This window comes from Emys orbicularis, chromosome 8 (genome assembly GCF_028017835.1).
Source record: "Emys orbicularis isolate rEmyOrb1 chromosome 8, rEmyOrb1.hap1, whole genome shotgun sequence".
Taxonomy (NCBI): domain Eukaryota; kingdom Metazoa; phylum Chordata; order Testudines; family Emydidae; genus Emys; species Emys orbicularis.
In genome coordinates, this window is record NC_088690.1 from 91771695 (window position 1) to 91792345 (window position 20651).

General features: G+C 42.3%; 1 protein-coding gene across 5 annotated transcripts in view; it reads left to right on the forward strand.

Annotated features, from left to right (window-relative positions):
- Positions 1-4712: 4712 nt before the first annotated feature.
- CSNK1A1 (casein kinase 1 alpha 1) overlaps positions 4713-20651 on the forward strand; it is a 52071-nt gene continuing 36132 nt past the window's right edge. For all 5 annotated transcript variants that reach the window (XM_065409699.1, XM_065409701.1, XM_065409698.1 and 2 more), the window contains exons 1-2: positions 4713-5010; positions 5810-5916. In XM_065409699.1, coding sequence (XP_065265771.1) covers positions 4888-5010; positions 5810-5916 — 230 coding nt within the window. In that variant the 5' untranslated portion in view covers positions 4713-4887. The remainder of the gene's footprint in view (positions 5011-5809; positions 5917-20651) is intronic.

The following is a 20651-nucleotide window of genomic DNA, read 5'->3' on the forward strand; positions in this document are numbered from 1 at the left end:
CTCCTCACTGGCTCCCTCGGTTTCATGGCATCAAGTTTAACCTTCTTGTCCTCACCTTCAAGGCCTTTCAGAACTCTACTCTCTAAGGCCTGGTCCACACTAACCCCCCACTTCGAACTAAGATACGCAACTTCAGCTACGTTAATAACGTAGCTGAAGTCGAAGTACCATAGTTCGAACTTACCGCGGGTCCAGACGCGGCAGGCAGGCTCCCCCGTCGACTCCGCGTACTCCTCTCGCGGAGCAGGAGTACCGGCGTCGACGGCGAGCACTTCCGGGATCGATCCGGGATCGATTTATCGCGTCTAGACAAGATGCGATAAATCGAGCCCAGAAGATCGATTGCTTACCGCCGGACCCGGAGGTAAGTATAGACGTACCCTAAATGTATCAGCTCTTGTCTCTTCTTGTATTACTCTTCCTCCATTCCAGCATGTTCATCAGCTTCTCACACACATCTCTGTGCCTTCTTCCTGGCTGCCCTCTATGCCCAGAACATCCTTCCTGAACTGATCCTCTTTCAAATCTTTCAAAACCCATCTCTGCTGTGATGCCTGTAAGAAGTTAGCTAATTAGTAATGGCTTGAGGGACTAGGGTGACCAGACAGCAAGTGTGAAAAATCAGGATAGAGGGTGGGGGGTAATAGGAGCCTATATAAGAAAAAGACCCAAAAATCGGGACTATCCCTATACAATCGGGGCATCTGGTCACCCTATGAGGGACAGATGGGGATAACTGGCATTTACCTTATATATTTAAAATTATCAAGAGAAAAAATAACAAATGTCTATATGTATATTACAAATTGTGTATATTTGATCATATCTCCCTTCGTATGATACTTGTCTTCTTAGATTGTAAGTTCTTCAGGGCAGACACACTGTCTTCATGGGATTCCAATCCTGATTGGAGTCTCTGGGTGCCATTGTAATATAAATATTCAGCAGTGTTGGAACAATTTTTATAGTGAGGGTGCTGAGAGCCATTGAACCAAACTGTAAACTGTATATAATGGAAACCACTTTGAGCCAGGGGCTGCGGCAGCACCCCTCAGCACTCCTAGTTCCAGCACCTATGTAAGTATTAGTTTTAAGCAGTAATAATAGCAGTAACTTTTCAGCCATCAGATGGCAGCATTGCACAATTTTGCAAATCTAGAGCAGAGAGGTCAATAGCACTCAGATACACCCATATATGGTCTATTTATCGGACAACCTGTTTTTCCAGCTCTTTCAAATAAATGTGACTCAAGCCAAACAGCTTCCCAACTGCTCAAATCCCTTCAAGAGCAGCTATTAAAAATTCTGTAGAGCTTTAAGTGTTTCTCAGTCCTCCTGAGCTGTTTGCATATCATGATCAACAGTAACAGCACGGGTAATTGGGGACACAAAGCTCCTTATTTAGAAATGAGTTGAGGGAGTTGTTCTGAGACATCTCAAGTACCCTTGAAAGTCCAGTTCCCCTTCTCCTGTGATATGTATCCATACTCCTTGGTACAAGATCAACATTCACTTTCAGTGAGAGACCAGTGCAGATATTCTTACTTATGCAAAGAATCAATTACAGAATTTACATGGGAATGAGTTTGGGGCTGACTCTAACTTTGGGCATCCTTATTGATTCTCAAGTATGTGGATTAGTCCAGAATGTGATCAGTGTTGATTGTTGGTTTTATTTTCATTGCAGGGAGAGATGGGACTAAAGCAAAACTCAGATCCAAATATCCTGAAGCACAAGGAAGTTTGGATTTGAACTTTGCAGTTCAGAATCATTGCTAACTGCAAGCTTTATCCCTTACTTGGACTTCTTCATCCCTTTTGGTTTCCTGCTTTGCAGCCACCTTATAAGTAACAAGTGGAGACCAAATGAAATTAGGCAAGTCTCAGAGTTATCACATAGTCACAGCCAAGACTTAGGGCTTGTTGACAGAGAGTTCTTCTACCACTATACCTAAAGCCATTTAGAAACCAATATAGTTAAAACAGTACAACCCCTAGTGTGGTTGCAGATATATAAGGGGAATAGGCTGTACTGGTATAAGCAGCTTTATACTGGTATAATTGCATTCACACTAGGGGTTGTACCGCTTTAACCATATCAGTATAAAGTCACAGTCCTAATCAAAGTAGTTAAATCGGTACATAAACTGTGTGTAGACCAGGCCTTAAATTAGGCTCCTCATCATTCATAAGCATGTGGTTAGCAACCCCACCAGCTGAGCTGAAAGGGAGCTTCTGTGGCTGATCCAGTTAGCAAGAGACATGCCAAGTTGGCATCTAATGGATGCTGCTTTTATAATTTGGCTGCATTTCTTTAGGTACTTTCTGAACAGGGCTGGAGGCCTAAATCTTCTCCCAAATTTAGTCTTGCACGGTGGAGCCCATCCTGACAGTGAGTAATAATGAGTCACAAGGAATTCTCAGTTTCATGCTCTTGCAAAAGAACAATGCAGAAAATGGATCGAGAGGACACAGAAGGAAAGAACATTTAAAAAGGCAGAAAGAAACAGCAGACCCAGAATATATCTGGCTGACACAAAGCAGCTGCTTAAAGAATTCCCAGCAGAAATTTGCAAGGCTTCTCCAAGACTTAGTGCTACACAATTTACAATCCAAAAAGACTCGTAGCTGAACCAAGGTTAGGAGGTAAATCAGATCATGTCAGACCTACTAAAGAAGGATGATAAAACAGAGCTTGTTTATGCACAAAAGCAGAGGAGAGCTCCACTCCATTCTTAATTCACCCCTATTGTGCTTCTGGGCCTGAGATACTGCAGCAGGCATCTAAGAATAGCAGGAAGACCTTAGGTGCCACATGTTACTCTGAATTTATTTTTTTATACAATGAAGTCAAGCACTTAACATTAATGTTTCAAAGGTTTTCGGATTTGATTTGGGATCTGATAAGTTGTCAGCAGAGCTTGGATACCATCCACTTTGGGCCATACTCAGAGCTGATGTAAAAGGTGATGTGAATTACAGGTCATGTGGGTACAGGTCAGAAAGATGGTGTACATGGGTGTAACTGACACACTGAAGATCAAGAAGGGGGTATGGAGCAGGAAAAGTGACTAAGAGGATGGGTACAAGAATCAGATCTATGAATACTGCATTTAAGCACAATGTAACATTACTGCTATTTTCCTCAATGTGACCCCAAAGCATTAATTTATTATTATTTACAAAGCACCTAAGTCAGGTACCTGCTCCAAAAAGGTTCTAGAGGAGATCCACCCACTTATAAAAAGGTAAGCTGTTGCAACTCCTTTGACTTCAGTGGGAGTGGTCCCATTTACACCTGGTCTGACTTTTAGGCCCTTTATATCTTCAAAGTATTCTTCACCTAGGGTCCCCTCAGCCACTTTACAAAGAGCCAACCAACCAGCAATATTTAGCAGATTGGTTTGTGGGATGGACAAAAGGTAGCTGTGCATGTGCAGCCAAATTTTCAGAAGTGGCCACTGATTTTGGATACCTCTGGTTTTGGGTGCCCAAGTGTTGCCAGCTTTCATGACATTTGGTGTTTTTCTAAAGCCCCAGCACCCAGAGTCACGTGATTAATTGAGGATCTCAGCTTTGTTAAAAAATTGTCTCTATCCTTCATGTCTGTAAAGAAAACTTGAAAATATTAACCTTAGAGGCTCAAAAATCAGATGCCAAACAAAAAATAACTCAAAATTTAGACTTCTAAAAATCTCATAATTTTTAAGCCAAGCTCATGATTTTTCTGTGGTTTGACTCATGATTTTTTAATACTCAGCATGAGCAATACTGCCAGCTAGAGACATTGTGGGCTCGATTTTCCAGTGCTGAGTGTTGAGCACCAATTGAGCAACTCCCACTAACTGCATTGAATGCTGCAATAGATGCTGAAGATCTCTGAAAATCAGGCCCCTGCTGTCACAAGCTGGGCACCAAAAATGGAAGCACCCACAATCAGATGGCCCCCATCTGAAGGTGACTGTGATTGCTAGCCCAGGGCCCTGGCTCTGCTTTCCCCAAAGCAAGGCTGGCTGCCAGAAACAGAGATCTGGGTCTCTGGGGTGGCTTGGGGGGCTCAGCTGCCCTGGAGCAGGGTCTAACCCGCTGCGTGTGCTTTTGCTGCAAAGCCCACGTGCCCCTCCCTGGCCCCATTCCCACCAAGTTGGCTATGTCAAGTGACAGAGGCCCCTAGTGATTTTGAAAGGCCACTGGCCCTTTAAGGATGCGGGGGGAGGACAGGTGAGGAGGACGGGCGGACATGCGCCCTTTCCTTTTCACCCTTCCGCCTGGATTCCGAATAGGGTTGTGCGCATGTGCACTTGCGGAAGCGGACGCTGCGTGAAGAGCCAAGCTAGTCATTGACTTTGATTTAACTCCTTCTACGCATGTGCGCTGGCTCAACGTCCTCGACTGCCCTCTTAGCTTGCACATGCGCGTTTTGTGTCCTGTCGAACATGCACAGTAGCTGCCCCGCCCCGTTCCCAGAGTGCCCTGCGCGGTGAAGAAGCGGCGGCCGCAGAGTGGAGGCATTTTGTGTCCGTGATAGCAGCCGCGCGATATACAAGATGGCGGCGGCTGCTGAGTGAAGTACCAGCGGCGGCGGCCGGGATCCGGCGGTGCCAGCTGCGCTCGGATCCCCAGAGCCTCCCGGTGCCACTCCCGTATCTCTGGAGCGGGCAGAGAGTGTAGTGGCGCCCGGCCGGGGAGTAGGGCAGAGCCGCGGAGGAGGACGCCCGCCGCAGGGGCCCGGCCTAAGCTGAGCGGCGGGGACCAGATTCCTCCTCCGCTGCCGCATCCCACTCCTCCTCCCGGGCGGCGCAGAGGCCCCCCAGGCTCCTTGCTCCAGCGTAGGACCCCCGCCTCATTTTCCCTCAGCGCCGGGAGGGCCGCGAGCCGCCCCTCACCATGGCGAGCAGCAGCGGCTCCAAGGCCGAGTTCATCGTCGGGGGTAAATACAAGCTGGTGCGGAAGATCGGGTCGGGCTCGTTCGGGGACATCTATCTGGCCATCAACATCACCAACGGGGAGGTAAGGGCGCCACGTAGTCCCGCAGGGAGCCCCGGGACTCATCCCTTCAGGGAGTCCCCGCCCCGGGGCACGTACCCAGCGACCCTCATCGAGCCGGGGTCCTGTCAGCACAGGGAGCCCAGGCCCCTGCGGTTGGTTTCACCAAGAGATTGGGCGATCAGCGTACCCGCCGGGGTGGTTAGTCCGCTACCAGAGGGAGGCTGGCCCTTCGCAGGAGAAACTTACCTGGTGATAGCACATCGATTCGGGGGATCTCCACTTACCCTGGGGATGGGTGGTAGAGTTAGGAACATCCCCTCTTCTCCCCCCCCACCCCCAAAGGGATATGTCCCTTGCCATCAGCAGCGCAGGGGACCGTCTTCCCCTCCCGCAGTCATCCATCCCTTTCCACTTTGAGGGGGCACACACTTCCCTGGCACTCAACATATGGGGAGAAACACAGAAGACCCCCTACTCTTCGGTTTTCTTCTTTTTCCTCTCTCCATCCCACGTTTTTCCGAGCCACGAAGAAACAACTCCTATCTCGATTAGTCGTATGGATCTGAAGACTAAACATCTCTAGTCGTATTTCCCTCCCAGGATGGATATTTATGCACAAATCAGCACCGTGTGGATTTTATTTGCAGAGCCTGCTGCTCCTCCATATTATGGATACTGAGCTAGTGTTGTGAGCTCTAGAAAATTTCCCCATATTCCCAAAATCTACTGCAGCAGAGCTCTGAGTGGGAGTGGAGTGCTGTGGTCCTCCTAAACCCCTGTGCTTGGTGGATGCTCTGATCCCTGTTCCCTCTCACTGCAGGAAGTGGCCGTGAAGTTGGAGTCTCAGAAGGCCAGGCATCCCCAGCTGCTGTACGAGAGCAAACTGTACAAGATTCTGCAAGGCGGAGTTGGCATCCCACACATAAGGTAAGAGTCAAATAGGCTGTGGGACATCAGTATGGACTCCTGTCCAGTGCATCGTGTGATGGGGCTCCGTGGTTAGAGAAGGGTTGAGTGTTTTTACTCAGGATTGATTTAGGAGGTGGAATAGTGTGTATACGGTAGAATTAGCAGGATCTTTCCAACCCAGCCTTCCCCATTCCCCCTTACTGCCCTGTAGATTTCAGCCTTTTATGCAGCAATCCCTGAGGAGGGGGAATTCCTGCAGGATTTGTGTTTGGGAGTGTAGGCTGGCTTCCGGGGAGGCAGCATTGGAAATGGCTGCTCTCTTTTGTTGTGTTTTTGTTCCAACATGTCTTCCTTCTCTGCTCAGAAAATGGCGGATGGACGTGACTAGCCCTTCCCCCATCTTCTGTTGGGACATGGACATGCTCTGGCATGTACCTCTCTTCCTTCCAGCACATTTGTGTGTCCGGAAGGCTCAGGTCTGCAGAGAACCTCCAGGGGGAATGAAATGGCAGCCCCCTTCTGTTGCCCACAACAGATGCGTCACTGAGCCCTCTAGAGATACAGTGCCAAGATTATTCCCCCCCCCTTCCCTTGTTATGCAGCTTCCTTGTTTCATGCTAATTATGAAAACTTGTTTTAATACATCGGGGAGGCTTAGTCAGAACTATTTTTAAATTTTCTTAGTAGTGAAGCAGACTTGAGAATTGGATTATTGTACTAATACTGGTAGGTCAGCAAGAATAAATCAAAAACTGGTGGGTTCCCCTTACTTCAGTATAGAGATGAACTGAAATTTAACTATCTTTATACAAAAACTTTTTATAAGAGTTGTCAGTTTTCAAGAGCCTTCATTAGAAGCTTATCGTATTTAAAATTCTGTGAATTGTGTTTAACATCTGTTTTGTGGTGGGTGTGAAGAAAATCAAAGCTATGTTATTGGAGTCAATGGCTACATAAACATAACTTAGTGGTTTGCAAAGGATAGGGTACTAGCAATAGTTAGGATTGGAAGAATTAGTTTTTTATCGGTAAATCTTGATTAAACATCAGTTTCACCATGTACACACAAACCAATGAAAAAATATTTCTATCAATAATAGAAATTTACAAATAGGCAAAGTGAGAAAAATGCTGCTTGAGAGCATAGTTTGATTTAAGGATATTTACCTTGTATATTTTGAGGTGATGTTGACAGTTTGTGCTTTAATGATTTGAAGTTTTAACTTTTTGAATCTCAACATCTGCTGTCCTCAAATTACTGTTGTTTGATCCCCCAAAATTCCCCGCAACTGTCAAATTTTAAATTGATAAATATAGAAAATGTTTAAAAATCAATTTTAGCCATCAGTTGTTTTAAAAAAAAAAAATTCAAATTGGACTGACAAGCCTAGCTATAGTGCATGCTTTGTACCCCTTCTTTTTCTTGTTTAATGTACATAAAGGGTATAACCCCACAGATTTTGTAGGACATTTTGACTGGCCTCTGTTATTGTAGGACACGTTATTTTGTAAATCTTATTGAATACTAATTAGTTTAATGCTTTCCTTCATTTAAAATGAGGACATTTGTGTGTGCCCCCAGTTATGGCATATGTGCAGTAGATATTACTGCTCATAACTATGTTGCCATAGGCTGTGTTGTCCTATATATTTAAACCCTTTTCAAAATCAGTATAGCCTTATGTAAGGGTAGAACACAAATAACTGTATGAAGCAAAAAACCTGTAGCTTTAAGTGTGAAACCAGAGCTGCATAGACTATGCAACTTCAGCATCCTTTTCACAGTTTTAAAAATGAAAGTCTTCCATCGAAGAAATAATTGAAATTGTCTATTGAAATGCCACTACTGAAATATTTCAGAGTAGCAGCCGTGTTAGTCTGTATCTGCAAAAAGAACAGGAGTCCTTGTGGCACCTTAGAGACTAACAAATGTATTTGAGCATAAGCTTTCGTGGGCTAAAACCCACTTCATCGGCAACCGATGAAGTGGGTTTTAGCCCACGAAAGCTTATGCTCAAATACATTTGTTAGTCTCTAAGGTGCCACAAGTACTCCTGTTCTTACTACTGAAATAGTTGCACATTAAAACGATGCTAACTTGGAAAAATTGCCAAAGCGAACAGGTATTTAATATTTCACGACCAATCTGAAAAAGCAGGTATTTTTAGGTAAATGTAAATTGTTTTTCACTTAAATAATAACATACCTGTTATGCTACCAACAAGTCCTTAACGTAGTATCGTTTCCATGTAGCAAAAGTGAATTACAGTTCAAAGAGAGGTCCTCAGGCTTAATCAGTAATAAACTTACTTATTACTGTTTTTTCCAAGCTGAGATGCTAAGTCAACTTAAATAATATTCTTGTATAAAACTTACCTACTGTTTGAAAATAACTAGATTGATATCACTGAAAGAAAAAACTTATTTTTAGTATCTTTTTAGTTTTTTCTTTGTGCATTTGACAGTATTTTATATATCCCATTTCACTTTGTGTATTGTCAGCAATTTCCCCTTTATTTTGGATGTTTTTTTCCACACAACATAGGGGAATGAACAACTGTTTTAAAGAATAGGAAATGATGGGTAATGCTACAAAAAATTGGTCGGGAGATTTGGCAACTGATATGGTATCTGAAACTACTCGACTCACTCTTTTTTTAAAACTGAGGAGTTCAGGTTAAGCAATCCCTTAGATAATCCTGACTGACACAGTCTCTGGTCAATTTCACTTTCAGATTCTCACAGTGCTAGTGCTAACCAGCTGTGTTCTGCAAAATGTTGCCTTTCAGAACATCTACCCTAATTTGAAATCCTTCCACAGCACTTCTTGCTGGGTTTAAATCTTGGGTGGGGAGGTGGGGGGTATACTCTACCAAAATTTGAATTGACAGTCTCTAACCACACATTTCTACTTTTGGCTGGCATCTTGCTCGATGATATCTGGTGACAGTTGCAGTGAGAAAACCTAAAATAAAGGCTTCTTATTTTGTGTTTTCTACTTTAACATCAGAGAAGGGCAATAACAATTTGTACAATAAAGTTCTTGTCCACAAACCTTAAGCATGATGGAATTTGATTCAGGCCAGATACTTGTGTTGCTGTGAATGAAGATGAATAACCTGACTTACGACATGGAGTGTCACTAAAACACCCATCAAGGATACGTACATTGTACAAAGAATTAATTTACCTTGATCCTGGTGATGTCCATACATTGTGCATATTGTGCTTGATTTTTCCAGTATGTCTCTTTAGACACATGTGATCTGGTACTCTTTAACTGCACTCTTTTCGGGAAAATGTTTGACTTTTATATTTAGTTTAGTTTTCAGTTAAATATTCTGACAGTATACCATGTCAGTACTACAACAGAATGTGTGTAATTGGAACAGTTCGAATAGAATTGAGTTGTGCTCTGCTGGAGGAGAATATTAAGGCAAATTTAATCCTTTTTTCTTCATAAGTCAGGCAAGCTTTAAAACTGTTATAAAACCTTACAGCTGCACTCTATTAAAGTAGTCATAGCAGGAGGCATTGTGATCCAGTGGGTAGGACACTTGACAGGGAATTGAGAGCTCATTCTTGGCTTTGCCACTGGCTTGTATAACCTTGAAAAAGTCACTCTTTCTGTACTTCAGTTTCCCCATCTGTAAAACCGAGGTAATGCTTTACAAAAGAATTCAAGCTCACGTTCAACAAACTGGGGAAAGTTGAGAGGAGTGCCACAGAACCGATTAAAGTTTCAGAAAACATAACTTATGAGAAAACATTGAAAAAAATGGGGGGTGGTACATCTGGAGAAGAGAAGATTGAGGGGGGGGGGACATAAGTCTTCAAATATGTAGAAGGTTGTTACAAAGAGGAGGGAGATAAATTGTTCTCCTTACCCACTGAGGACAGGGCAAGAAAAGATGAGCTTAAATTGCAGCAAGGGAGATTTAGGTTAGACATTAGGAAAAACTTTCTAACTGTAAGGGTAGTCAAGCACTAGAACAAATTATGTAGGGAGGTTGTGGTATCTCCGGTAGTTGGAGGCTTTTAAGAACAGGTTAGTCAAACGTATCGGGTGGGCAAACTACAGCCTGGGGGCCACATCTGGGCCTTCAGACGTTTTAATCCGGCCCTTGAGCTCCTGCTGGGGAGCGGGATCCGGGGCTTGCCCCACTCTACGCGTGCTGTGGCTCCGCGCGGCTCCCAGAAATAGCAGCATGTCCCCCCTCTGCCCCTTACTCATAGGGGCAGGCAGGGGGCTCTGCATGCTGCCTCTGCCCCAAGTGCCGCCCCCACAGTTCCCATTGGCCGGCAACCGCTGCCTGTCCGTGCCTCTGAGTAGGAACCAGAGGTGGGATGTGCTGCTGCTTCCGGGAGCTGCTTGAGGTAAGCGCCGTCTGGAGCCTGCACCCCGACCCCCTCCAGCACCCCAACCCCCTACCCCAGTGCTGATCCCTCTCCCATCTTCCGAACCCCTTGGTCCTACTGTCCTGCACCCCAGAGCCCACACCGCCAGCCTGAGCCCTCACCCCCCCCCCACCTGCACCCCAACCCCCTGCTCCAGCCTGGAGCCCCCTCCCACATCCTGAACTCATTTTTGGCCCCACCCCAGGGCCCACACCCCAACCCCCAACTTCGTGAGCATTCGTGGCCCGCCATACAATTTCCATGCCCAGATGTGGCCCTTGGGCCAAAAAGTTTGCCCACCCCAGTCTAGATAATACTTGGTCCTGCCTCAGTGCAAGGGACTGGATTCGATAACCTATCGAGGTCCTTTCCAGTCCTACATTTCTATGATTCACTGTTGAGACCTGTGTATAAAAACCACTAGATAACACCTTTGTTATGCTGTATCTATACAAGAAATAAAACGGTAAGCCTGAGTTACTAATGTAAAGATTATGTAGGCTAGCTTTTGAAAAACATGTTGGGCCTTCTTAGGCCTGGTCTGCACTAGAAAATTTGGTTGATTTAAGTGTGTCCATTTGGATGAAAAATCCACACCCCGGAGCGGCATTGTTAAGCCAACCTATGTGCCTGTGTAGACAGTGCTAGGTTGATGGAAAAATTCTTCTGTTCACCTAGCTACCACCTGGGGAGGTGGACTACCTGTGTTGACAGGAGAACCCTTCCTATTGCCATAGGTAATGTTACACTGAAGTGCTACACTTAAGTGTAGACATACCCTACACATATCAAAGCAGTAAACACGGAAGTGCAGTTACTAATACTTTTGCAATAAGAGGCAGTCTCTGTTGAATACTCAACTCTCTTGCCCCTTAGATGCAAGCGCAGAAACATGCTTAGATACATCTAGTCATCTTGGTTTTACTGGATCTTCCAGATATGTTGAGATAAATTAGCTAAAAAAACCCTTACATGTGTTCATAATGTATAAAGAAGCAAAAGGGCAAAATCCAATTTTAAAATACATTTTTTGAATGTCACCTCAAAGAGCTGAGAAAGCGGACAGTACATGAATCCTCAGCCTTCACTGTAAACAGGACAGGTTGGAGACTTTGCAATCCTTATGTTTAAGATAAAAAACACAAACAGTCAGATTTGGGCAAGAAAGGTTTTGCTTTATGGTGTAAAAGAAATCTTGAAAAAAGGGCACAGCTATTATTCCATACCCCTACCATGCAGACCCCTTCAAATTATTAAGAATTTGAAAATAGTTCTGAGTACAAGGAACTATATAAATGCACTAGTAGTTAAACAATCTAATGTGTGTTCTTGACATGTACATTTATTGTGCAACATGAATTTCATTTTTGGTTTGACAGAAAGAACTTGAATCAAGGTTACACTTCTTTAACTGATTTTGTGCCCTAAGGCAGCTCTGATGGACTGAATGAAAAGTCCACATTCTTCTGGCAGGTTTATTCTGATGGTTCTAGGGCATTATGTCAGTCCCCTTCTTGTACTGTAATGTATTTTCATCTGTTACTTTCTTGTTTAATTGATCACATTAATTTGGGGTATTTGAGTTTGTACCAGATTCCTTGGTTCTGGCTGGCTGTATATTTGGCTGGTGGCTTGTTCTGAACTTTATTTCTTGTATTAATTTATTGTAACTTAAATGTCTTTCAAGATGCACCCTCTACATATTTTTAAGTAGGTTTTCTTTGGGTAGAGATTTTTCTTGAGGATTAGTTGTTCAGATGAATTGCCAGGACCTGGCTGTATTTGGAATGGGTGATGTATCTGCTCCTTGGTTACAGCTAATCATGTGTAACATATTAAATGTTGCATTTATTTGAGGGCAGAACTAAGGCTGTGGCTACATAAGGCTAATGTAGACAAGGTATAATAACACATACACTGATAGGTGATAATTAACAGCACTAAAAATATACCATTGGTTCTTTGATGAATTCCAACGCTACTGAAAACGTATGTATTGTGTATATCGTAACTTTCCTTCCACCAGGCTTAATGTTCAAATCTGTTGTATATTGTACAGGTGTTGAGGCATGTTTATGCCAATTTTCATATTCCTTATTGCAGGGGGAGTGGAGAGAGAAGGTTGAAGCTTCTTACAGCTTCCCACCATCTTCTTGGGAAGCAAATTCTAGAAGACTGTTATGATTAACCTTATTCTCCTGATATGACCTGAAACAGTGTCCTGAAACATCTTAAAAATGTTCAAGGGTCTTTTGGCTTTACTGTTCACTAGTATCTCCCATAATAATGGACTATTCAGGGAAACGGTGAAGCTGAGTTACACAAAGTGCTGCAGGAAGCACAAAGTAAATTGAAAAAATAGGTACTTAATAGTAATCCTAGGATTTTGTTAGTAACAATAGATAAATAATTATCAGACTTCTTTTCAAGTGAATGTCCCTTTAAGCAGTGTTTTATACAAGTTAAATACTTTAACTGGTGAGATGCATTCTCAGCTTGGAACTGCTTATTTGAGATCAAAAAACAGAGCTTGAAAAACAGACCTGCAGACATGGAGAGGGCACAACTGTAACTTCCATCAGCAGCGCTCTGGTGGGAAAAGTCCAGTTCTTGTGAGTTGCTGGAACCAGGGAAGGTCCTGTCAGTGAATTCTGTTTCATATTTGTAGGTGTGTGAGACTCCCCTGCCACTTCTTTTCTCTTCCAGCAACTGATGCTTTTCTTTTTGTGACAGAGCCTTTTGGCTGACAAGGAAGGTAATCTCTTCTATTGAATAGGGATAGCCTCAATCTTTTCCAGATCTTCTCCTATACTTGGTCTGTCTGCCTCTGCTCACAGCTTTATCTAGCGGAAGCAGATACCAGGGTAGCCACCAGTTTTGTCCGTTTCAATATGTGTGGCATCCTGTATGCAGTAATTAAACTGACCAGTTTTTTGTTGGTTTTTATCCTGCCTGGGAAAGCTGAGCGGCACTAGAGCAATCTAAAGACTTGGGATGAAAGCACTCCATGGGTTCCTCCTTATATTGGAGGATTATCTTTGCAACCAAAAAGGCAGGAAGGCTTAATTTCTATAGAAACATATGTAGAAACAATTTACCAGATGTAGATTTTCTGCCTTAAGCAATTAGTAAAATAGCAAGTCAGTCACTTTGAAGTGCATATGCAGCATAGAGAGTTCTAGTCAATTTAAATGATCAGGCTGCATGCCATTTATGGGAATGAGTAGCACTACCATACTTTATATATTCGAAATAATCTGTCTTAGTTGTACAAAACAGTCACAATATTTTATTTATAGTAACTCTAACTTTCTTATAGAAAGTGTTTAGTTGCTGCTTCTTAATTTAGTACTTGGGTGGCCTAATTTATAACTAACATTAGTTGCCACAGTGAGTTACATCTGCTAAATATTTCACTTGACTGTACCAGTTATCCCATATTATGTTAATTGCATTTGTATTCCTGACTCTTACTTGGTCAACAATTAACAATTATTTTTCCAGCTTTATGGAAAAGAACATACAAGTCAATATGGAGAAGCTAACACATATGTAAATTGTAAAATACTTAGGCAATTCAGTCTCAAATATCTCATGGTGGCAGGCTCTATTTTTCTTATATATACTCTGTGCATTACATTAGGAGGGGTTGAATTAGCAAGTGTAAAGAATCCAAACTCTTGGTGCATAGGCATACTTGTTTGCCAAGAAGTTTTCCTCCATCTTTAATAGTTGAAAGGTGACTGCCATAATGAAACTGTATATTTGAAACAGAAAGATATTAAGGAACCAGTTGATTGGTGCCAGTCAGAATAATTGTAGGCTAGAGCAGTACAGGATACTGACAAAACATAGGGAACCAAGAAAAATAAATGTGTGTAATGTCCCAGGTAGAGGTATGAAATCCATATGCGTAAGTTGTGCTGGTCTCAATAAGTTATCACTGATATTTTCAAGTAGTCCATTTCGTTCGATGTAGTCTGAGATAAAACGCATTTCTATTTGAGTAAACGAGAGCTAAAGCTGTAGTGATATGTTTGAACCAATAACCGCTTTGTCTGCATTTCCTCATAGACTCAAATGCACAGGTGTGTTTCCCATGTCTAAGATTGCTACTATGGCTACTTTCTGCTTCAGCTTTATTGTATTTAGTAACATGCTGTACTTTGTAACTGTCACTAGAGTGCCTTTTATATTGCTTTGAGATTATTCCTTTGAGTCCTTTTTGCCGGTGTTTGAGTTTTACGTTTGTGCCCCAGTTAAGGGTGGATCTGTGTGTTTGAGAACTCTTAGATGGGTATTTATCTGAAGATGTAATGGCTTTTTCTGCTCGAAGTTTTGTGACTGCTGTTTATACTTGCCTAATGATTTGGATTAAGCTCTTACCTTCTGCTTTGTGGAACAGTGAAAGTGGTACAACATGGTCTGAAATCAGGCCTAGAATCTCACTGGCTGTTGGGCTAACATAGAAACAAGTGGTTTCATCTACTTCTGCTCCTACACATGGCTTTCTTCCTTCTCCCTCTGTTAAATACTCTAGTGAGTCCTTCCTCATACAAGATTGAATGTACAGTTTACTTTAGGAAGTAATATTTGACCATAAAGTTACTGCTTTGATAATTGAACAAAATTAGTCTTTTGTTAGTAAACTTGCTATTGTTAGTCCAGTTTCTCAAGATCTTCTATATATTAATTTGTCACTGGCCATATTCTTGTAACATGTCTCACTAACATCAAGGTTTTGAAATTGAAAAGTTTCAAAATGTCCGTTATAGCTATAGCCCTACCAAATTCTCGGCCGTGAAAAACACGTCACTGACTGTGAAATTTGGTCTTTTGTGTGCTTTTACCTTATACTATACAGAATTAATAGGAGAGACCAGCGTTTCTCAAACTCAGGGTCTCGACCCAGAATGGGGTGCGGGGTGGGGGGTGGGATGAGGGGGGGTTGCAAGGTTATTGTAAGGGGGTTGTATTGCCACCCTTACTTCTGTGCTGCCTTCAGAGCTGGCTTGCCAGAGAGCGGCAGCTGCTAGCCAAGGGCCCAGCTCCTAAAGGCAGTGCAGAAGTAAGGGTGGCAGTACTGTGACCCCCCCCCCCACACCCCCATTTTGGGTCAGGACTCCTACAGTTACAACACTGTGAAGTTTTAGATTTTAAATAGCTGAAATAATGAAACTTACGATTTCTAAAATCCCATCACCGTGAAATTGGCCAAAATGGACCATGAATTTGGTAGGGCCCTAGTTATAGCCAACTTAAAAGCAGTTGCTGTTTAGAGGATGATGCCTTGGTGGAACTAAGTACAGTAATTGTGCACCTAGCACTGCGGTATCAACACTTTCATTTGCTTTCCTCAAGGTTAGTCATTTAAAGAAATAAAAACCATGGGTTTGCTGAGTAAACACTAAGGTGAATCATGTGACTTGGCAGAATGCCTGCTTGCCCATCTGGGAGCTGCAAACCAAATCCTTTCTCACACCACAGTATCACATGACTTAATTCCCCAGCATAGTGACACAGACATTGAAACACAGGACGTTACAAACAAGTTTTCCAACTCTGCCTATGTATGTTACACTGCTTTACTACAGTAAAAATGTGCTAATGCGCATATATGACTGGAAGGTTTGTATATTTTTGCAAGTCCTTGATGCCATGTAAGGTTTTTTTAATTTGAAAGTCTATATCCTTATCTTAATCAGTACCTTTTGAATAGTTCATTTTAATTAATATGAAATTTTCAGCCCATTGGAAAGCAGGGATGCATACAGTTGTAAATTTAACTGACTACTGCCCCAGCTCTGCAGGCCTAAAACTCTCAAGGCTACCTCAATTTCTGATCTCCCAGATTTCTTACACCTATAAACAAAGAGTACTTTACTAACTTGAGTGTGGCCTATATCTAGGCTTGGCAGAATTTGATTTTTCTTTTTTGATTATTTCAACTGATACTTAAAACATATATTGATATTTTAGATTTTTATCAATTTAAATTTTCAGTTGTGGGAAACTGTTTGCGGGACCAGACAATGGGGAGGTCAGACAGTAATTGTTTAATGACAGTAGATGTTGATTCAAAAAGTTAAAGCTTTATAACTGTTAAAAAAGCAAATTGTCAACATCACGTCAAAATATACAATGTAAATATCCTTAAAGCAAACTAAGTTCTCAATCATCATTTTTCTTTCTTTGCCTATCTGTAAATTTTGATTATCATTGATGAACATGTATTTTCATTAGTTTGTGTGTGTGGTGAAATCCCATTTATTGACACTTACGGATTAAAAATCGATCATTCCAAGACTACCTGTAAATCCTTAGCCATGCCCTGAAGTAACGACTGTTTAGCTCAGAATGCAAGTTATTTCACAATCAAGAAGCATCAAGTTAACTTTTTACGCAATCGTGTGTTTGCTAGTAATTTTGCAACCTCTGAGATCTGTCAAACACCATAGTATGATGAAAAAATTAACATGTTTGTGAATTAATGAGCAAGGATGGGTGAGCATCTGCTGTGCCAAAAACCAGAACATGCACACCAAATTTTTAGGCCACAGAAAAAATAAATATCTTGTGTGAGGCTGAGTAATCTCTTTGAGGACGTTATATAATATGAATTTTTACAGGCTAGGGATCTCAAAGGACTTGCGTATATTCCATCTTTCTTATTAGTGTGTCTAGTGTGAGTGGCTAATAGTGTCTTAAAACAATGTATTAACTTCTTGACTTCGTTCATCATAAACTTTTTGCCTTGCCTTACTTCCAACACATCCAAAATGTATTGATGCTTCTTGACAGTAAACCTCAATCTGAGATTTTAAAAAAAAAATGTAATTTCCTGCACTTCCAGATCCAAGGCAAGATCAGCAGTTAATCTCCAATAGATATGTGGAGAATTTGTAATCTGAGATGCTCAAATAGCATCTCATATCTGGCTAGATCTTTAAATACCCTTAATTCACCCCCAAAACATAAAATTAGGAGTGTATTGTTTAATTCTGCCAGCTGCTGTGGAGCTGGGCCTTTGAGAGAAATCATGTGTAGAGGAGGGGAGAGTTTGTGGCAGGGGTGTCCTAGGTAAGGGCCTCCCAGATTTTTACAAAAAAAATAATTTTCTCATAACACAAATGGTAATGCTGATTTTACGTCTGTGTAACATTGTCCTTCTACATGCCAGCTAACATTGATTAAATGAATATAGAACTATAAAGTAAACTAGACTACTTGCCAGATCCTTCTTCGTTGTAAGTATATTTTCCAAGGGTTTGCTTGTGAGAGCCAAGTTTCTGCATTCCTTACTATTAGTTTCCAATAGTAGCAGCTACCAAACAAACCTTGAATGGACAAGATGTAGCCTAACTTCTTAATCCAGTTTTTCCTGGAAACATTACAGGAAAATGAAGTTGCTGATTTGCAGTGTTTAGCAAAGCAAACACTGAATATTTCAGATCTCCTTTACCAAACCTTTCAAATTAACTGGTTGTGTGAATAGACCAGAATTATTTCTGACATGTAACAATTTAAGAAATTAAAGAGGTGGTGAAATACTATAGCATTTTCCAACATAAATTCCTTTTGGTAAGTTGTTGCAGAGCTAGCTTTGCTTTAGGCGATGGAGACTAAATATTACAAGCCTGTTAAGAACCCTTGATAAATACTGAAATCCTTTATTTTAGAATTGGTTATGAGGACAGGGATTTTTCTGTATTTTAAAAAATCCCCAAACAAAATCTGCCGTAACGGTCATAATCCACCCAAAACATAGTTTGTTTTGGTGGGAAGGAGAATACATTGAGATGTTAGCAAAAATCTAAAAATAGACTGATTTTAGTCTGGGTGAATGATGTTCCTAGTCCACACCTTGATAACGGTCTATTTAAAAACAAAAAACCTGTGCCTTGTTAGAAAAAATCCTACCTCTTTCAACAATTCATACACCTCGCTGAGATATACCTGCACAGTTTGGTTGGGATCAGTTACCTTTTTTTTTTTTTTTTTTTTTTTTTTTTTTTTTTTTTTGATAGCAGAAATAGAGCATATTGCTTCCTTGCTTCGTATAATCCTTAATTTAATTTAAAAAAAAATGGCTGAAATTAGCCTTCACTTTCTACATTTGAGGTAAACCTAAGCACTTAGTGAAACATGTTTGGGCAGAAGCAGGTGGAGCTATCCTCGTGAATCGTCTATTTGTTCATAGCATGCATGAGGGTTGGATGGAGGGATTGAAATGCTTTTCAAAGCAAGTAGGAAACAACTTCTATGGAAGGTCTGCCCAAACGCTTGATCCCTCTAAATATACACCTCAAAACACACTGACCTCTTATTTCTTACATTGAATTAAGCAGCTTTTTTAGTTCTAAACTAATTCATCAGCTCCATTGTTAATGTGCTCATTTCCTGTGTTAAGTTTTAAATCCTAGAAATGTAGGGTTGGAAGGGATCTCGAGAGGTCATCTAATACCGTCCTCCTGTGCTGAGTCAGGGCCAAGAACACCTATATCAGGGATTCTCAACCTTTTTAAAATCAGGTCCCACCTTAGCATTGTTTTTGCTGGACTCCTCCCACCCTACCCCCTAAAATTGTTTTTGAATGAGTGACATTGCATCCTGGTGCTTGCCCCTGTACCCCTACATTTACTATAATTACTGAACTATTAGAAGATTTGTCACGCCCCTAAAAGTTGGACACCCTCCCCAGGTTGAGATGATCTGTCCTAGACCACCCCAACTCATTTGTCCAACCCAGGGGTCCCCAATGCGGTGCCCGCAGGCGCCATGGTGTCTAAGTGCGCCCGCGTACTGGCTGGCAGACGAGCATCTGCCGAAATGCCGCCAAGAAGCAGCATCCTCTGGATGACGCTGCTTGTCGGCGGCATTTCAGCGGATGCTCGCCCGCCGCCACGGTCCTCCGTGGCTTGTCGTCTGGCGCCCACCAGATGAAAAAGGTTGGGGACCACTGGTCTAACCTATGCTTAAAAACCTACAGTCATGAGATTTGTTTAAAAACACTTGGATTGCAGGATGATGCATATGTTTTCAGTATGCTTTGCTGCTATTTGACATAAAAGGAATGTGGACTCTGAAATCCTGGGTTCTATTCCAGGTTCTGAAGGGAGTATTCTCAAGTGGCTTCAGACCCTTCTGCCCCGACCTCTCCAGCCTGTCCATGTTTAGTCTCTGCCCCCTTAGCTCCTCATCCCTCTGCATTCCAGTCAAGTTGTTCCTCCTTCTCCTTCTTCCTAGGTGCCAGCAGGGGGTGCATGGGAAACTCAGTTCCCAATGCATGTTGTGACAGTGGCTCTTGCCAGGTAGAAGGAGCAATAGCAGGAAAGTCTGCTCTACCCCTGCAGCATGCCCATTAGAGATAGAATCTTTGGAGAATGTAGCTGCCAAACTAGGTGCTGAGACTTTCAGAAACTCCTAACTTGGCCAAATTTCAGTTGCTTATAACTTTACCAAAATTGAACTGTTTGGGTTGAAAATGGTCTTACAATGGACAGTGGTGGGTAACTGTGTCTATTTTAGACTGTGCAGGTAGCAATATCTATAATGCAAACAAAATATAGTACTTTTTGAAAGGGAAACTGGAACCTAAAGCTTTCAGGGGTGCCAGGACCAAAGCCAGAGCCCTACTGCTCTTGGGGCGGGAGGTCAAAGCCTAATCGCTTCAGCCCCAGGCAGGGGGTGTAACCTGAGGCCGGCGCCACACACACACGCACCCACCCCTGGAGTCCATCCCTGGGCCCCACCAAGAGTAATGTCAGTCCTTGGCAACCCCATTAAAACAGGGTCTTGACCCACTTTGGGGTCCTGACCCACAGTTTGAGAACCGCTACCCTAGACTAAAGAGCCTCTTGCACAGGGGTCGGCAACCTTTCAGAAGTGGTGTGCCGAGTCGTCATTTATTCACTCTAATTTAAGGTTTCGCGTGTCAGTAATACATTTTAATGTTTTTAGAAGATCTCTTTCTATAAGTCTATAACATATAACTAAACTATTGTTGTTTGTAAAGTAAATAAGGTTTTTAAAATGTTTAAAAAGCTTCATTTAAAATTAAAATGCAGAGCCCCCGAACCGGTGGCCAGGACCCGGGCAGGGTGAGTGCCACTGAAAATCCGCTCGCTTGCCGCAGGTTGCCTACCCCTGCTCTTGCATCTTCTCCCTGTGTATGTACTTTATGAATGTAATCAATTTGTCTTTTAACCTTCTGTTCCATAAACTATAAATTACACTCCCAACCTCACTGTAAGACATGTTTTTCTGACATTGAACCATTCTTGTGGCTCCTATCTAAGTCCTTTCAAAGTGTTGACACCTGCCTGGTGGGGGGGTCTCGTCAATGCCACATACAG